Here is a 19,039-nt window from a genome sequence, read left to right as displayed (position 1 = left end):
CACAATTTAACCACCAAAAACATAGCTTTTGAAAAAAAAGCTTTTCAACTAAAAAACTAGTAAACTTTATTTTAAAAGTTTTTGGTGATGTTTTTCCCATGGAAATAATATGTAATTAATTCATAGTTAAGTATATTGCTTTTTAATTATTTACCTGACTTAAGCTGCTGTTGTTTTTTTCTAAATTTTTGTACAGTTTTTCATTTGAAAATAAACTAATATAAAAAGCAAGACTCGTTATATATACAATGTATATACTGTTTAAGTTACTTATTTTATCAACAATTTTTAGTCGTAGCCACTAAGTGTTGAATTTACTCATATTTGAAACTTATTTATATATTATTGTTTTCTTTTGCATTATCTTTACAAATTGTTTTAATATAAATATTATTAAATCTTAATTAACCCATTATCATACTTTTCTATACGAACTTAACCTTTTGTAAATTTTGTTAAAGTTTTCTTTTCTAATAAAGTTACAATCTTGTGATAAGTTTTACAGGCAGAGAGCGCTGTTACACCCAAGCTTATACTTTTATTCATATATTTTTAACAATATCACTACAATATAATTACACTGTACGTTTATGTCATCTGACCTAATTTTCATGTTGGTAGTCATAAGTCAGCTATAAAAACAACTTACAACAACTAAATTTGCATAAGTCAGCAAATTTAATTAGAATTAAGATTCTTTTAAATTAATAATTCTCTTACTTTTGGTAACTTTAATACTTGAAAATAAAAGTAGAAAAAAATACTGAATAAACAAATGAAACAAGTAAACTAAGTGCTTTATTATTGGAGCAGTTGAAATAATTTTTTTAAGTTGTAAACCTCGTAATTCAAAACTAAATTTAAGTTTTAAATATAGCAACTCATATTAAAACTTCTCCACTAAAAGCAATGCCTTAGTGCCCTGTAGTTTAAAATTATTATTTAGAAAAGTACAACTATGTTTTGGTAAAGCATAAATTTTTGAAAGTTTAAAATAAGTATTCAAACAATGCAAGACTAACTATAAATGTTTTAGGTCAAAAAAGTATCCGAATTTATGTTTTAAAATTGCTCTGACTTGTTTTTAAATAAGACAAAGCATTCGGAAAACTATATAAAATTAAACAAACTTTCAAAACTAAATCTTTTGAACAAAAAAATCATTTAAAACGTAAACAAGTGATAAAAGTCTCATAAAAATAAACTTAAATGATGTTTACCACAAAAACCATATATTAAGAATTATATGTTCAAATAATCGAGTCAGCCGATGTAAAATAAAACAAATTGTTAATTTTACACTGAAAACTCTGACAAAAAAATTTATTCTCAAAAATTCTGTTTATAAACTAACAAATACAACAAGGATTCCTTACATTTTTTTTTTGACTTCGTGTACAAAACTTTATACTTTTAGTAATGAATCTTGAAACATAAAACTTACCTTTTTGTTTTTCATAATATTTTATTATTGATGTCAAACCGCTTTTTTATCTAATACATACAAATACCTGCGATCCGAGTAATTTTGAATAACATTTGAATAAAACTGAACTTAATTATTTTTTTTTTAATTTGTTTCTTTTAAAAACTAAGAGTTTAAATACAATCAAACAACTGCAGAGTTTTCTTTAAAAGAAAACATGTTAGGTCTTTACACTTCATGGTTTCAATGAAATGCTTAAGTAAAAATTATTAAATCAATTTTATCAGTTACAATCTTTTATTTTCTTAAAACGTTTTAATACATTTTGGGCTACTCAGTTTTAGACAAAAAATGAACAAAGAACGTCAAAAATGTTTTTTACTTTCATGTTTATGCTTTACAGACTTATTCTCAACATTTTTAAAAACACTTAAACAACAAATATACTTTTAAAAATATATTTCTAATCGTTATATTTAGCTTTGAAACTCTACAAAGTTTCTTTTTATAAATTTTTAATGAACATAAAAAATACTTTTGACAAATAGAGCGATTTGGATTACATAGAAAAATATGATTTACATTTTCACAGTGAAAACGTAACATTAAAGTTTGAAACAAATACAAAATCACGGTGCGACATACTAGAGCAACGTGTCAAATATTTTATATTTTTCAATCAATTTGAGGAAATCATGGGTGGAAGTTTAGTTCCGTCAGGTGGCACTGTTCTCTTTTCTTTCTCGTATTCAAGCTGTGAAAAAATTATTTGAAAAACAATTACTTCAGTAGTTCACTTTAAAACAAAATCGGGTTTTTAAGAGTGAGTTTTGTTTAAGTAATTAAACTTGAATTAAGTAAAAAAAACATTTCTCAGCTTGTTATTTCAACACAAATAAACAAATCATTTAAAAATTAAGAACTTAATTTGTTTTGAAAAACTTATATTCGACTACTTCCGTATAACTTTACTTAAAACTAGTTTTGATTAATTTTATTTAAAATTTAAAGTGATATAAATTGTAAAGAAATGTTTAAGTTAAATTAATAATAACTTGTTAGCTTGTTTAAATATCTATTCTACTCTATTTTTTTAGATTTAAAGAAATAAATAAATGAAATTCTGCAGTTTTAGTAGCGGATTTATATGTTTGTTTTGATATTATTTGTGAAATTTGTAAACTTTTGCAGCAATTGCTTAGCTTGTAAAATTAATTAAATTTTTTGAAATAATAAAAAAAAAAAACAATTATTTCCCACCTCATTTCTGAGTCTTTTAATTTCAGTTTTTTGCATCTCAATGATCTTTGGAGCTTCCTCAGTCAAATTTTGACGACGAACCAAATCTTCCTCCTCACCGGGTTTTCCTAAAAAATATCATTAAAAATTATTCATAAAAATTTAAACAGAGTATGAATAAATAGTTATTTGTAAAATAACTTCAAAGAATAAAAATAAATCTAAAGCACAAAATCATATAAAGAAACTAAATCTTATTGAAACTAGTTAATTTTGTGTACAAAACAAACATTTAAAAACTACCTAGGTTAGCAAAAACCTATAATAAACAAACTGAAAAAAAAAATTAAAAAGAAACAGATAAGAAAAATTAACAAAATACATAAGTTTTAATGTCAAAAACTACGAAAAAACCTTGTTTTAAAACTAATTTAAGCTTAAATAAAAGTCTTTCGCGCACTTTTGCATCCCATGCTTTTTTGCGGCTGGTAGCTTTTCGATATAAGAGTTTTCAGCTTGTTAGCGCCGATGGTGGATTCAATCAAGTGCAGGTGCTGCCGCATCAGTTTCAACTCTTTTCGCAGGTCATTGATCTCTTTGATGAGCGAAACGTTTTCCTGCGAAAATTAAAATATTAGATTGGTAAGTTTATAAAACATATAAGATAACAAACGTGAACAAAACTTTTTAATTGATCAAAAAAAGTCAACTTAATAATGTTATGGTTAATTTAAGCTGTTTTAAAGTACAGTGCTAAAAATAGTAAAACAATATGTTAGAGACATAAGAAACATAATTTTATACATATAAGACATCTATTCCAAAAATTTACAACAAGCTTTTAACCTGATTAGCTTATATTAAAACATTCAAACTAAGATATTGCACAAATAACAACCTGCATGATTCTGAAGTTGTCAATAAATATAACCTTCATAGTAAAAGAGTAAAAAAACATAGTCAACAGAAATGTTAAAATTTATATATATGTTTTTATTTATTATATTTTATTCAAACGCACCTGCATGATCCTGACGTTGTCGGTCCGGTGTATCTCGGAGTCCTTCACCAACTTCCTCCTCAGAGTGGTCACCGAGTGTTCCAGGTGCTCCCGCTGTCTGGCGTACTCCTGCTCGATGTCCCGGTCCATTTTCAGCCCCGACACGTCGTTCTGTTCGAAATAAAAAAAAATGTAACATGTCTTCATAGTGTAGTGACAGTTCAAACTCCCACAATCAAGTTCTGTTAACTCTGAGTTATTGGTAAATATTTTTTTTTGATGTTAAAAAATTATCTTATTAACTAGACCTACATGAGTGCAATAATTTTAGACAGTTTAACACTACAAAAGAAAACTTAAAACTTTCTTTTGGCTAAAACAATACTAGTTTGTACTAACTGCGAAAAACATTATAAGACTAACTAAATATTAAAAATTTCAATTTGTGCATTAAACAAATGAAAACTAACAAAGTCATCGTGACAGTGGGTATCGAACAAGTTTCTTATTGATATCTTCAGCATCTTGGGATCTTGTATGAGTCCCACGCAGTTGTGGATGTCCACCTTCATCCTCTTACACCTGGCCTCCATGTCCCGCAGCTGTTTGATTATTACGTCACAATTGTGAAAGTTCTGGTGTTGCTACTTTGAAAACTAAATTCAAACGTCATGACTTTAACTTTTCTGAACCTCAGCTTTTAAAAGCCTTTGAAATCTATCAGCGTTTAGATTCAAAACTCACACTTTTGTACAAAATCAAACCTTCTGTCTCTCTCTTTGGTATTCTTTTTCAACGGCACGCATTTTCTGTTTCATTTCTGAAATATTCAGCTCGAGTCCTGTGTTGTTCTTGTGGAATCTTTCCAGCTCAGACTCCATCTCCTACAAAAAACATGAAAACGTGTATTAACCCAAGCGTTGAGATTTTTGATTGTGTGCTTTTTTATTTTTTTAATACTACAATAAATTATTTCAATGATTTGTTTTGTTAAATGTTTTTATTATGTGCAGTTTTTGAAATGAAATATATAAATTCTCTAAAAAAATACTTCAATCTGTTCTTTCATTGATTTTATTTCTTGTTCTCTGGGTTCAATCTGCTTTTTCAGTTCTTTTATTTTGTAGTCCAACACAAACTTGAATTTTTCCAGTTCTTGATTTTTCTTCTTCAAATCATAAATGCGTTTTTCCTGTAATAAAGATTGTTGAGCATTGGTGTCGTTACAGCTAAAAACTTTTGTTGATATTTGAGAGGTTCTTAAAAACTACTGTAGTAATTATTGCATACATTCAATTAACCTCATTTAAAACTTTTAGAAAATGTGGGCAGATTTATTATTTATGGTTGTATAACTTTATAATGAATTTAAACAATCACTTTTATATAAAAATTTATAATAAAAAACAAAGTTTAAACAAACTGTGAACATTTAGTATTTAGTAAATAAATTTAACCTTATCTTGTATGGTTTCATCTCTTTCTTGTATTTCTTTTTTGAGACCGTTGATGTCTTTCTCCAAACTCTTGATGACAGTCTCCAGTTTTATTTTCTCACTTCTCAAATGATCTATGTCTCCGTTTTTCATGTCAATCTCCTTATTCAAACTGTTGAACTGAAAAAAAAAGTTTTAATTTCTAAGCTTAGTAATCACTTACTATGGTAAATTATGATCCCAGGATCTTATATTATCGCACAGATTAATACTGTAAATGTAAAAGGTTATTAAAAAAAATTGACTGAAAATAATAAAATTTTGACTAACTATAACTTTTATACCATTTGCTACTTTATAAGTACAATTTTTCGCATTACTTTAAAAAACTAATATGATAAAGATAAAAACTGTAAAGTCTCTGTGGTTAGTTGTATGAACTGAACGCGAAATTAAAGCACATACAAACTTGATTTTGTACGATGCAAATCTAACTATTTTTTTTTCAACTTATGAATGTCAGTAATTCAAAAATTTCACACACTTTAACCCACAATACCATTATGAAACAAACATCAACAAACTTTTTTCCGCATGATGCCGCTCTCGCCCTTCAACCGCATGTTGGTTTCGATCTCGTCCCTCAACCTCCGCTCGTACTTGTTCTTCACGTCCAGGATCTCCCTGTCCGCGTCCTCCTCAATCTGCCGCTTCGTCTCCTCGTACTCCCGGTGCTGCTGCCGCATCTCGTGGTTCGTCTGTTTGTCATTACTAATTGTAATTTTTTTTTTTTTGAATTTTTTATTTTTTTTATTTTTTAAAGACAACGAAAAATTGTGATAACTAAACTTAAAGTTTCTGCAGTGTTTAGAAAATTTCTGAATAAAATAACTTTAATTCGTTTGTTTCAAACTATGGCATATTTGTTTTAGTTAATTTGTTTTCAAAACAAATAAGTTTATATTATGCTTATTTATCTGTACTTTAATCTTTTTGCTTTGATTCTTATTATTATTTTTAGATTATATTTCATGTACAAAACATCTACTTAATGAAAACTTTACTTATTCTTTGTTTAATTTTGTAGTCAAGTCAAAGAGTTATCGTAGAGAGTTATCTTGGTTTATTTCACATTATAAAGATTAAAAACAATAAACAAGTAAATTTATTGAACATTTGTAGCAACAACATATACACTTCACCTGTTCATACAGAGTTGTCTTCCAGCTTGGTTTAAATAAGCTTGTTTATGAAACTATTATAAACACAAAACAACTATTTCACCATACATTACGTAGTTGAATGATAACAACAAGTTTACACTCCACCTGTTCGTACAAGGTCGTCTTTTCCTCCAGCTTCGTCTCGTAGTACTCGGTCAGTTCCTCCAACGCCTGCTCCTTGCCCTCCTCCCCCTCTTGCAGCTGCTTCTCGTAGTCCTCCTGCATCTTCTGCGACTTGTTCTGCAGCTCCTGGTACTTCTCGTACTCCAGCATCAGCTTTTGGTTCGATGTCGATTCTGTGCAAGAGAGATTGTTGATGACGTAACAAGAACGCTGACAGTTAGAAGAACTTATAAACTTATTTTTAACAGGTTAAAAATATAATTAACTACTGAATTAAAAAAGTATTATAGTCCGATGTTGATTGTGGTAAAATTAAGTTGATGTGAAATAAATGAAAAGAAAAGTTTTAAACATTAAAGTGAATTTTTAGTTTTTATAGAGATTTTTTCTAAGCTATGATTTTCCAAAACGGAAAGTATTGATCCCTTGGGTGCAATTTTTTGTATCAGGAGGTAATGGCTAGTGGGGAGAAAAACCTTTAATTGGTAATTAAATAGTATAAAGGCGATATCTGGTAAAATCGGGCGGTTGTGAAACTGAGTTTGGAAAATCCAGATGCAGATATTTGTTATAAACTATCAAAACTGTGATAAAATTTTATAAATAAGTTAAACTTTATATGATGTAACTTAAAAGGCTTTAATCTCGAAGATCCTGATTAGCTAAGCTTATCGGGTTATATACCACAGATGTTTTTGTGCTAAAACTTTATTCCGACTAACGGCGTTTCACTGCTCTCAAATAAATTTAAGAACAGATCTACGGAGTCTCATAAAAACTCTAAGAATAGGCAATTATTCTTATTCTTAGAAATTTTTTTTAAGACTCCGTAGACCTGTTCTTAAATTTATTTGAGAGCAGTGAAACGCCGTTAGTCGGAATAAATTTTTGACACAAAAACATCTGTGGTAATATAAACTTTATAAAACTTTTTGAGATAAACAACGAAAATGTGCGGTACTACGTTGGCCAAAACTTTGTTTTATAAGTTTGTTAATTTCTGATGTATGTGTTTCTAACAAAGCAAATTGATTTAAGCACATACTTGGATTATAAGAGAATGAAAACTTAAACTTGTTGATGTATTTTAATATTTTTAGTACGTATGTAGAAGCTCACCGATATCAACAACATTTTTAGAATTTCTGTCGACAATTTCGGCAATTTCTTCCTCGTGTTTGGCCACTTCCTTGTCTCGTTCTGTTTTCAACACTTGGTTCTTTGTCTTCAAATTCTCCATTTCCTATAAAAAATTATCCATAAGATTAGTGCGCCATATCAAACTGCATAACTTAATGTAGATTTTAGTGCTTAAATCGAAGTCAAGTAGGATAAAAAAAAGTTGAAATTTACTATTTTAAAATCAAACAAGCCGTTAAATATAACCAAAATAACTTTGTGCTTTAGATATACGTCTTACCAAAATTGTTAAATGATTCTAAATAAATTAATAAACAGAGTTGAAAAAATGTTTACCATGTCTAAATATGACGGTTAACATACAGTTATAAAACCAAAAAAATATTTACTTAAAACTATTATTTACTTAAAAAACAAAGTAAGCACTGCAACAAACTTGAATAAATTTTTCAGTGAGTTCTTTTATTTTTTCATTGTAATTCATATCTTTCAGTCGGAGTTGGTACTCGTTTTCCATTTTAAGTTCCTCAACCCGAGTTTTCAGTTCAGACATAAGTTGGTTCTGTTAATAAATTTAAAAAGTATTATTGTTAATTTAAAAAATTAAACTTGTAACTTATTAATGCAAAACATTTTATTTAAAAACTAAAATACTTTAATAAAGTTAGTTTTGTCTTAGTCTTGACAACATCTATTACAATGGTTTAACAACCTTATAATACTTTACTTAACACAAAAAATTAAAAAACTTGCTCTTCTAAAAGTTATGATAAATTTTGATTTAATACTTACCACAAAATAGTACAAAACTTATAAAAATAATTAAAGGCATAAAAACAATTAACCTTATAATATTTTTTCCGGGATGGTTTAATTAAATAATTAAATTGATGTTTTTGTATTATCATTTATTGAACCTTTAAACTACTTTTTAAAGCTCAAAATCATTTTAGATGCTGTTTAATAACTCAATAAAAGTTCAGAAATAAGTCTTTTTTTACTCAACTGTTTACATTACCAACTGTTTTAATATTCAGCACAAAAAAGTTTAAGAAATATATATTTTTTATATACGTTTTCCTCAACATTTGTTTTTGTGTTGAAGATAGCTGAATTTAATTAACTATTTTGTAATCATATTACTATCATTTACTGAACTTTTAAACTATTTATAAGCCTTTAAATTTTCGTTAAGATATTTTTTACTCAGCATAACAGAAATTAAGAAACTTATAAGTTGTCTACATAAAACCTTTTCCTCGAGATCGGTTTTCGTGATGAGGATTTCCTGAGCGTACATGTTCTCCTTGTCGTGTTTCGCTCCTCTTCCCTCCTTATCCGTGATCTTCCACATCAGCACGCATCCGTCCGAAGACACCGTGATCAGGTACGCGTCATCGTACGTTATCCGCATCTGTCAGGGTGTTGGGGGATTAGAAAAGCAAGCAACTTTTTTTTATAATTTTTAAAATTAAATCACCTATAAAAGTTTCAAGTTTTCATTTACAAGGTAAATCTCAAACTATTAAAACGTTACAAGCGAAACTTTCGGCCACAGTACTTGAGTGTACAATATAAATTTAGGGTTTTTATTTTAATCTTAATATAAAATATATTAAATACAAAAAACAGGTAGAACAAAATATACATTCTAAGTTTAAAATTTATTCGCATGACGACGTTTCGACTTTCCATTAGTCATTATCAAATCATGGAAAGTCGAATAAATTTTAAACTTAGAATGTGTTTCTTATTGAATTGGTATATTAAATATAATATTACGAAAAATAACCTTGGTGATGGCGGACGAGTGAGCGATGTGCTCGATGTAGTCGCCGCCTTCGGTGATGGGAAACTTGATCGCCCTCAACGCTCCGTTCTGCCCCCCAGCGAACATCATCCTTCCCGAGTGGCTCATCTCGATCTGCAGCATCGTCACATCCGTGTCCACCGTTCGCAGGATCTGCGAGGTTTGCAAACAATACGCTGAGATTGGAAAGTAAAGTAATGCATTATGACGTGGAAAACAAGAACTGAATAATCGAATTCGATTGGAAAAGTATTTTTTGCAACATAATAAATTAACTAATTTGATTAAATGTTTAAAAAAGAATTAAATTTAGAAAAGGTTTCGTAAAAGTATGTTTAAATGTAGCATGTTTTGCTTTAAATAAACTTTTTTCATTGTTAGGTACAGTACAAAATGTAATTTTAATCATTCTTATGATGATAACTTTTTAAGTTTACCATAAACGTATTGTCATTCAAAATAAGCAATGTAGCAATATTTTGTATAACATGCACCTAATTGATAACTATAGCATAATTAATCTTTTAAAAAATCATTTAGATTTTACTTCAACTAACGCTGCTCTCGGTGATCTCCTTGATGGTCTTGTCGCTGCCCACCGCGTAAGTGTGCTTCCCCTGCGGGCTGACTGTGTGGCACGTGTACTGGCACGACTTGAGCACCGACTCGTTCACCCGCTTGCCCGTCTGCACGTTCCACTCGTACACCGCTCCGTCGATGCCTGACGTCACCAGCTTGCTGTCGTCATTCGTCCACTTGAGGCTTCTCACCTGTGACGTCATAGTATCAGCAGAGTTGTTTTCGTTTTACTTAGACATAAACAGCAGCATTGATAGTTGAACTTTTTAGATGTAAGTATAACACCAACTTTCATGTTAATCATAACAGCTATAAATCAATTTAAATATACTTGCCACCTCTTTTTGACAAGTGTTTACCAATGCGTTCATTGTGATGTAACAGTGTAAGAAAAATTAAAAGTTTTGATAGGTTTTAAGAATTTTAAAACAAAAACTAATGCATCCATAGCTACGCACCATTTGTTAGTGTTGTAATTATTAGTAATAAGAGAGTAAATACAGTTCTTCCTTTAGTTGTTTAAATACCATAAATAGCAGCATTAATAATTTTATTTTTGTAGATAATTGTTGCCAATAACAATCATTAGCAACTGTCATTCAAAAGTAAAAACATTGCAGTTGTATAAATCAATCTCGTTTCAATATATACAACAAACCTTTCCGTTGTGGGCCTTCAGATTAATGATGTTTTCAAACGTTGTGCTAGAGTATATTTGAACGACTGTTCCATGAACCGCTGCAAATAAGTGCCCTCCGTGTGAGAAGCTACACTGTTAAGCGTTTGTTTTCATTTTTGATTGAAAATATTTACATTTGAAAAAATAAGCGAACAGCTCAGATCAAAATAAGGTCTGTATAGTTATTTTTGGTAGAAGTTGTGGTTAATTTTTGACTGTAACTTCAGTGTAAAAATTTGAACAGATTAACAAAGTTAAACTAGTTATCAAATATTCAAATCATATAATGTTGTAAAATAAAATTTTAAACAAAAGCATACCAGATCTAAAACTAGTAACTATTATAAATGTCTATTTATAAGAACTTAATTGTAAATCAGCATTTAAGAAATCCAATTAAGTGTCATCCTTTTCAAAACATAAAAGTAGTAAAAAGTTGCTTCGATTTAAGAACTGGAATGTTAAAAAAAATTCTAAAACTCTTTATAAAAATTTAATAAATTAATATTTTAAAACATACAACGCTATTAATAAAACAAACACAAAAATACTAACTTCTTTGCATCCTCTTATTGGGAACTCCTTGAACGTTCTGATGTCATCAATGAGCAAGTTCATCAATCTGAGTTTGTCTGAAAATCCCACGAGTATGTACAATCCTGACGGGTGTATGGCGATGGAGTACGCCTCTTCTTGAAACACCTTGTATATTTCCAACACGCTGTTAGAAAATGCATTTTGATTGTTTTAATGCTGAAATTATGTTTTACTTTGAAAATGTAAGGAAGCTTAACATTAATCGAGTAAAACAAACCAGTTGTAGATAATATGTTTTTGATGCTGTCATTTTTTTTTAAGTTGATTATGCGTTTTTGCATTTTTATTTCAAACTATCAAATAATGACACTTTCAAATGAACTTGTTGCGTGAAAATAGTATGCAACTCTATTACTAAGACATTTTTACATTCTTTAATAACAAACCAAAAAAAAATTCTATAAACAAATTTACCTAACTGACAAAACCACACAAACTGCATTCTCGGTTGTTAATTGTTGATATTATTTTTAGTCTAATAATTAAACATCAAATATTTTTTTATAAAACAGCACTTGCTTGGTTTCGAAGTTCCATATTCTTACGGAGCAGTCAGTACTGCAAGTTGCTAGTAAAGGTTTCCTCACACAAACATCCAGACCAGTCACTTCTCCGCTGTGGTAAGTGTACGTCAGTGGTTCCAATTCACCCTCGTCTCCTGAGAATATATTTTAATTTGTACGCCTAGATATTTAATATTTCTTCGTGTAAAACATGGGTGATATTTGTTGTTTTAAGATTATTAAAAAAAATAATCTTGAATTGTTAGAGTTCTTTTTTTAAGTAAAAGTATATACTTATATATAATAACCCAATTTTGAGATAGATAAGCTAAGCAAAAATCGTAATATTTATCACGTAAAATAATTAACTATCCATAGCTTTTTTAGGAACATGATTTTTGTAAAGAACTAAGTCGTTATAACACAAACCTTTCCCGAGATCAGTGGTGGATAGCGACACCGTGTAAAGTTGCTGATGATCCGTGGAACAGGTGAGATTCTCCTCGGATGGGGAGATGCACATGAAAGTGATGTCCTGCTGCCTCGCTGCCAATGGATCAATGTTGCATACCTCCCTGCTTATCTGCAACAGTTCTTTTGGATAAAAATTTAAGTATCAATAAACCGGAATTTAAACTTGCTATATTATATTGTATAGTTTATATTTTTTTAATTTGCATAAAAACTATTATACATAATTATCAATATTTTATATTTTCCTGCTGGTGTGGTTAGTAAGTGTTGTTTTAACAGAAAACAAATTAATACTAATAAACAAAAATTTCATAAATGTACTCTTAAATCAGTTTTTTTAATCTGTTAAATAATTAAGCAATAAATGAACATTTACTTATTATGAATAGTTTTCTGAACTTAAAACTGTGCTTATATTAAATACACTAACTACCGCACATTTTGTTTACCTTAACAACTCTGATCTTCTTGTAGAAGTCCTTATCCTCGCCCTTCTCGAACAAGTGAATGGTGCCGGGTCCACTGGCGCAGGCGAAACCTTTAGAGTAGGCGGCTATTGCGGTCACTTTCGGACTTTGCCCCTCCACAGACCGCTTGCCGTCTTCAGATATGTTCATCCTGCATTAATATAATTATTATTTTCATCTTTTTCAATATAAATTAAATTAGCTTTCATGTTTTATAAATCTAATAAAAAAAGTCCTTTCGTTGGTCGTTTTAAGTTTGTTTATTTGTTTTCCGATAAGTTTAAATCTATAGGCAATGTAAGATAAGTAAAATACTCAATTTAATTGGGTATAAGGGAATAAAAATAAATAAAAAAAGATTAAAAGCTTTGTCGAAATAGTTAAAACTTTATTTTAAGCTAAAAACTAATTACAAACCAAATTTGAAATTAAAGCTAAAAACTAGAAAAACTTAAAAAAAGACAATTTAATTCTGATTTATTTTGAACAAACTTATTGAATTAAATAATTTTTGCTTGTAAAAAAGTGTGAAAAATATTTTATCAAGCAACAGATTACTAAACACCACATAACCTGCTGCCACTGGCTTCAGCAATGGTGCCTGTCGGAAGATCAGCAACAAAATCCATCTTGACTTCGCCGTTTTCAAACAGCAGCAACCGGCCAGTTTCAGTTCCAACAATCACTCTCTCCTCTGATACCTTTGAAACATATTTCATTGTAAATTTTCTAGAAAGTCTTTTCGTTTTATTTAAAAATTTATTACTACATCCATTTTTCATAAATGCAACCTTACCACTGTTTTGTCTGATACTTTTAAAACAGTTATAAGTGTTTTTTTTTTGCTATTGTCATAATATTTTTTTTAAGCTACAAGTACTATTGTTTATAAAAATTTTCCTACTTTTAATATTGTTTCTTTTTATGATGCTTTTCAAAAAACCGTGTGTATCTTTAAATTTAATAATAATTTAATAACAAATAAGTTTCTAACATAAACGTTAAATTTTACCACTTAAAAAACATGTTTTATATTTCTTGTGGCTTTATAACGTTTTTGATATCAAAATTGTGTATATTACAAATTGAAAAAAAAATCAAAAAAAATTATTGATACTTTTGAAATAATTATGTAATTATTAAAAGCATTAAAATTAATTGCAGTTTAAAACATCTAAACTAGATTTAAACTAAATTGACTAAATTTTAATTTGTATTTTTGCTACTTATCATATATGTATAGTATTGTATTTTAATTGAACAAAAAATAAGTTTTAGCTTTTATGAATATAAAAAACTTTTTTGAATTATAAGAAAAGAAGCTTTAAGCTTAGAACTAAAAGTTGAACACTATATCAACTACAATTACAAGAACAAATTGCATGTTAAATATTCAATATAACTTTTACTAAACAGATTTTCAAAACATGTATTTTATGCAACCAGAATAACTTATATGTTTACAACTTTGAAAACCTAGTTTAATAGTAGTTATAAGATGTTTAAAAATTTCCTATAAAATTGCAACTAAATTTAAATTGAATAATCATAAAAACAATAAAAACTCTTAAACTTTTAAGAATTATTAAACTCTTACCCAGGCATGACAGAGGCAATTTTGTGGGTCAGACTTGGAGTAACCGAATTGTTTCAGGTTTCCCTCAGTGTACCTGTACAACTTGAATATTTGGTTTCCCGTCACACATATCTGGGTGTTGTCCCGAGGATTGAATGTTACCTGTAAGAGATATTTATTTTAAAAACAGTTTAAACTTTGTATAATAGCAATAACTTTGCGCATTTAGCAAAATTAAATAATTCTAACAGTCTGATAGTCAACACTTGGATTTATTTTCCTTAAAACTATAAAATAAAAAAGTAGCTTTAGATAATAAACAATTTTTAGCATAAACTCAGACAGCGTTGTTATAAATGCACACTTAAAAATTTAAAACTAAAACAAAAAATTAAAAACTTCTTTTTAGGTAATCTCAAGCCTAAGAAGAAATATTATATTAAATTTATCATACATACTTTTACAAACTTATACTTTTAAAAAGTTAATAAAATAATCAAACTTTTATACACTGAAATAAAGGCATAATATCACCGAATCAAAAAAATTTAGTAAGTTTTTTTTTTGTATAAAAATACCAAAAAAAAACTCAAACACTTGAACATTATTTCAAAGATTCAAGTTTACCTAACTAAAAAAACATAATTTTTTTCAATTTTTTTCTCAAACACCTGAAACTAACATGGTAAACTGGAAGACTGGACTGGGCCGAAGTCCTCAATTGGGCCATAATCTTTGACTTCTCCCACGCGAAGTACACCAGCAGGTAGTCCGGGTAGCAGGTCTGAGCAATCAGGTACTTGGAATCGGGTGAGAAGGCCAAGCTGACGAAGCAGTCCGCCTGCATTTCCGGTACCGTGAGAGTCTGTGAAAATGAATATAGATTTTTTAAATAGCCAAATGATATTAAGGTTTAAATTTCCTAAGTAGTATGTTAACACAAACACAAGCGCAAAAATGGGTGAAACCATGATCAAATAAACAACAATATTTGATTAAACTTTAATAAATTTCAGTTATAGTAAGTAAACAGGAGGGTCTGAAAAATACTTGATCATAAATCTTGTGGCTAAAAAGAAAATACGTATATATTAGTGTTTTGATGAATAAAATCATTTTGAAATTATGATTTATTGAAAATAAACTTTTAGAGTAAACATTATCAAATTTCAAACAAGTATAGTTTTAGTAATTTAGTAAGTAACACAACAAAAGACACAAACTTGAAAACCAAGCTATATACAAGTTAAATATATTTAGATTATGGTAAAAAAAGTTTATTAAAACAATCAGTTTTTAAATTAGAAACTTTTTTGTTGAATTAGAAATAAAATAAATGATAATTAACTGATTAAAATTTTACTTTGAAAGCTATCTGAACCATTACTAAGAGAACAAGAATTTTATCTATTCTATACGAACAAAAAAATTTTTCAAGTTAAGATAGTTTTTATAAATTTTTTCACAAGTCAAAAAAAAACTGCTTATTTTAGATTAAAAAGGAAAAAAAAAAAGAGAACTTTTGTAAAAAATAAATCTTAAATAACATTTAGTGTGTAAGGTAATTAGTTTAATGAGCTAAAAACTTTCAATAATTTGTGTAATAAGATAATATCTAATCACTTAAGATGTTAGAAACAAAGCATGAAAACCTACAATACTAAAATTAAGTTTAAAAACACTAAACTTCATAAACTTGAGTTTTATAAAATATTTGTGCAAAAGGCTAACAATAAAAAAATATTTTTCAGGCTTTTTATTTTTTAAATACAGCTTTGTAAAACTATTACAGCTTCAACACTAACTTAACAAAAATTGCTGAAACAAATATATTTTCTCACAATTTTTATTTTACTACCTAAATATTGGTAAGTTACAAATTGCATTTTTTAAAGTGCAAAAATTGTTTATATAGTTTGCACATATTAGCATAAAAAACTTCTACTATAATATATTTATCATAAGCACTTTTTTATCAAAAGATCATACAATGATACTTCTTTCAGAACTTAAAATTATCATCACTTTGAAATATTAGAACTATATTTTACAATTTAAAAGTTCCTGTAAGTTACAATAATTATATTTATAAAAAGGTATGAGCTGTTGTTATAAAAAAATAGTTATTCAACATTTTATTTACCTTTCTCTTTTTCGACTGGTCGTGAAGGAGATCCCATATTGTAATTTGGGGTTTGTCACCCTGCTCTGCTATTGCCGCGTACCTTCTGTTGGGACTCAGTGCTATTGCTGATATTCCTTCAACAAAAAGAATATTCAAGCAATTTTTAAAGTAAGGTGTTGAAAGAGCTATAAATAAAACTTTTTGTCTACTGAAGTTTTTTTTCTACTTGGCACAAACTCATATGGTATCTTTACTAAAGGTTATGCTTATATGAATGAACTCAATTTATTAATAAAAAAAAGGAAATTAACTACTTTTGAAACTAGAATAAATAAATTTAGTTATTTTTATATTTGCCTTATGACCAATAAGTGTTGTTACACATTATTAGAAAAAAGTTTATTTGACATTACTTATGTTTAAGGTAGGCAGTATATTTTTGTTGTTAGTTACAAATAAGTGTTATTTTATAAGGCCATTCTAAGTTCTAGAACTTGATAACAAACTTCATTTTCTAAGTTTACTTAGTTTTAAGTGTATATAGGTTAGGTGAAATAAGAATTTTTAATACTTCCATTCACTGTTTGAATAATTTTTGGAATTGCAGATTTTATTCTACCTGGGGTATTATAGTGTAAAAAGATATTTCAACATAAGTGGGTAGTAAAGTAAACTTTTTGTAAAACAGAATTAATCAACATTTGCCAGTAAATCTCATATATTTATTTGTATACATGTACCTTAAAACTCAAAATTTTGATAAATCATCTACTTTTGAAATATGAAATTATTTTCTTATTTAAAAACAAAATGTTATAATCTATTACACAACAAAAAATGTAAATAAATAAATAAATTCTTTATGTTCAATTTTTATCCTTTTAAAAAATCAAATCCTGTTTATCAAACTACGCTGAAACTTCATTATAAAAATGTACACTCAAACACTTTAAAAATATAGTAAACTATAAGTTTTTGATAAACTTTTACTGTCTACAGGTAAACAGTACTAATTTTTATAGATGTAAATTAGAGTTTTTAGTGCTAAAAATTTATTAAATAAATGCCTAAACTGTAAGAACTTTTGTATTTTCATTGTTGAAAACAAAACTTGTCAGTGTTGTTTTTGTAAACTTATAATTAATACTAAAAAAAGTGCAAACTTGTAATTAAAACATTAAACACCAATCCTTAATTGAAAAAAAATTTTTTAAACAAATTAAAAGTAGGTAAACAAATCTGATTTAAAACAAATATATTAGCAAAAAAACGTTTTTAAGATAAAATTTTTAATTGCATAATGAACACATAAAGTTGCATAAATACTTTTGTTAAATGAAAATGTTATCAAACATTTTGGCTTCAAGATTTTGGGATTTTTGTTGAAAATAATTTACTCATTTGCTTCAAAGTTGAAGTAAGCAAATATATAAGCATGTATAAAATAACAAAAAATTAAAGCTAAGCAATTGGAACTACTTTACTTATAAGGTTTGCTGTTCTTGATGTATTTTTTTATCTTAAATTATTTTCAAGCTTAATTAAACAACTTTTTTTTATTAACCTGAACACTTTTCAGAGCTAGATATGAACTTCTGCTGCTTTTGATCAATGTTGAAGCGGACAAACTGGTTTCCAGAAGGAAACAGGACAGTTTGCTCGTCCAAGTATATGACATTTCCGTTGACATCGGTTTTCAACCCAAAAATTTGATGGGGTTGGGCAAGTGCTATTGACATGACTTTATCTTGTGTTCAGCTTGGATCTATAAAGATCAACAAGCCATTGTTTAATAAAATACCACCTATGAAAAATTACAATACTTGACTTTGAAAAATACTTTCAAATTGTTTAAAACAAAACTTAGTTATTGAGTAGTTTTTAGACTTAGAGTGTTTCATTTTTACACTTTAAAACTCAATTACAGAAACATAGAAGGAAATAAAATAAAACTTATATTAAGTAACATTAAGCTTTAAAAAATCAAAACATATAATTGTAAGAAAAAACAAACAGCTTTAATCTAACTCATTTGATTAATTAATACTGACTTTGAATTAAGATAGTAAGATTCTTGACAACTATTTCCCAAACTTTTTATTGGTTTTAAAACTGATTTTTAGAAATTTACTGAAGAAGAGAATAGTTTGAAAGTGCCTAATATAATTTTGATATTCATAACAATTTTGTCAACTTTTTGTAAAAGGAATAGTTTAGTTAATTATTAATTTGATGAAAGATTCAAAATTAGCAAAACAATTTAACTATGTCCTGGACCAACTTTGGAAATATATTTTATATATAAAAACTTGTTTATTTTTAAGGGAGTATTCTTTTCAGTACTACAAACATCTTATCAGAAATGAAACTTGAAAATAATAATTGTGACCAAATTAAAAAAGCAAATTTATATTGTTTATTTTTGTAAAAAAAACAGCATTTTTAATTTATTATTAAAAAATACATTTTCTACAAGTTGTTCATAAATAATTTAAGAATAGACTGAGAGAGTTCAAAAACTCAAAAATTGAAGGAGAAGATATATTATTGTCAAATACTCCTTTTTACCTTTTTACTTTGCACCTTTAATAAACGACCTATTGAGTTCTCTAACTCTTAGCATTTATACTTAATGGGTTATC

At 27.9% G+C, this 19,039-nt stretch overlaps 1 protein-coding gene across 1 annotated transcript; it reads right to left on the bottom strand.

The window, feature by feature from the left end:
• Nucleotides 1–1,760: 1,760 nt before the first annotated feature.
• Nucleotides 1,761–18,190, bottom strand: LOC145839424 (cilia- and flagella-associated protein 57-like). Its single transcript, XM_082946997.1, has 25 exons — nt 17,962–18,190; nt 16,416–16,531; nt 14,955–15,137; nt 14,294–14,434; nt 13,270–13,397; nt 12,679–12,847; nt 12,185–12,338; nt 11,772–11,910; nt 11,211–11,376; nt 10,635–10,748; nt 9,955–10,167; nt 9,380–9,550; nt 8,840–9,001; nt 8,024–8,149; nt 7,567–7,690; nt 6,430–6,620; nt 5,686–5,859; nt 5,123–5,281; nt 4,717–4,857; nt 4,430–4,549; nt 4,136–4,267; nt 3,687–3,836; nt 3,126–3,282; nt 2,687–2,793; nt 1,761–2,180 (listed from the first exon to the last, which is right to left on the bottom strand). Exons 1-25 carry the CDS (start codon nt 18,134–18,136, stop codon nt 2,106–2,108), a joined length of 3,687 nt encoding a protein of 1,228 aa, XP_082803123.1. The 5' UTR covers nt 18,137–18,190; the 3' UTR covers nt 1,761–2,105.
• Between the last annotated feature and the right edge of the window lie 849 nt (nt 18,191–19,039).

This window comes from Thalia democratica, chromosome 6 (assembly GCF_965202585.1).
Source record: "Thalia democratica chromosome 6, ktThaDemo2.hap1.1, whole genome shotgun sequence".
NCBI lineage: Eukaryota > Metazoa > Chordata > Thaliacea > Salpida > Salpidae > Thalia > Thalia democratica.
The sequence above is the reverse complement of the archived record's forward strand: the minus strand, read 5'-3'. Positions and strand labels throughout refer to the sequence as shown.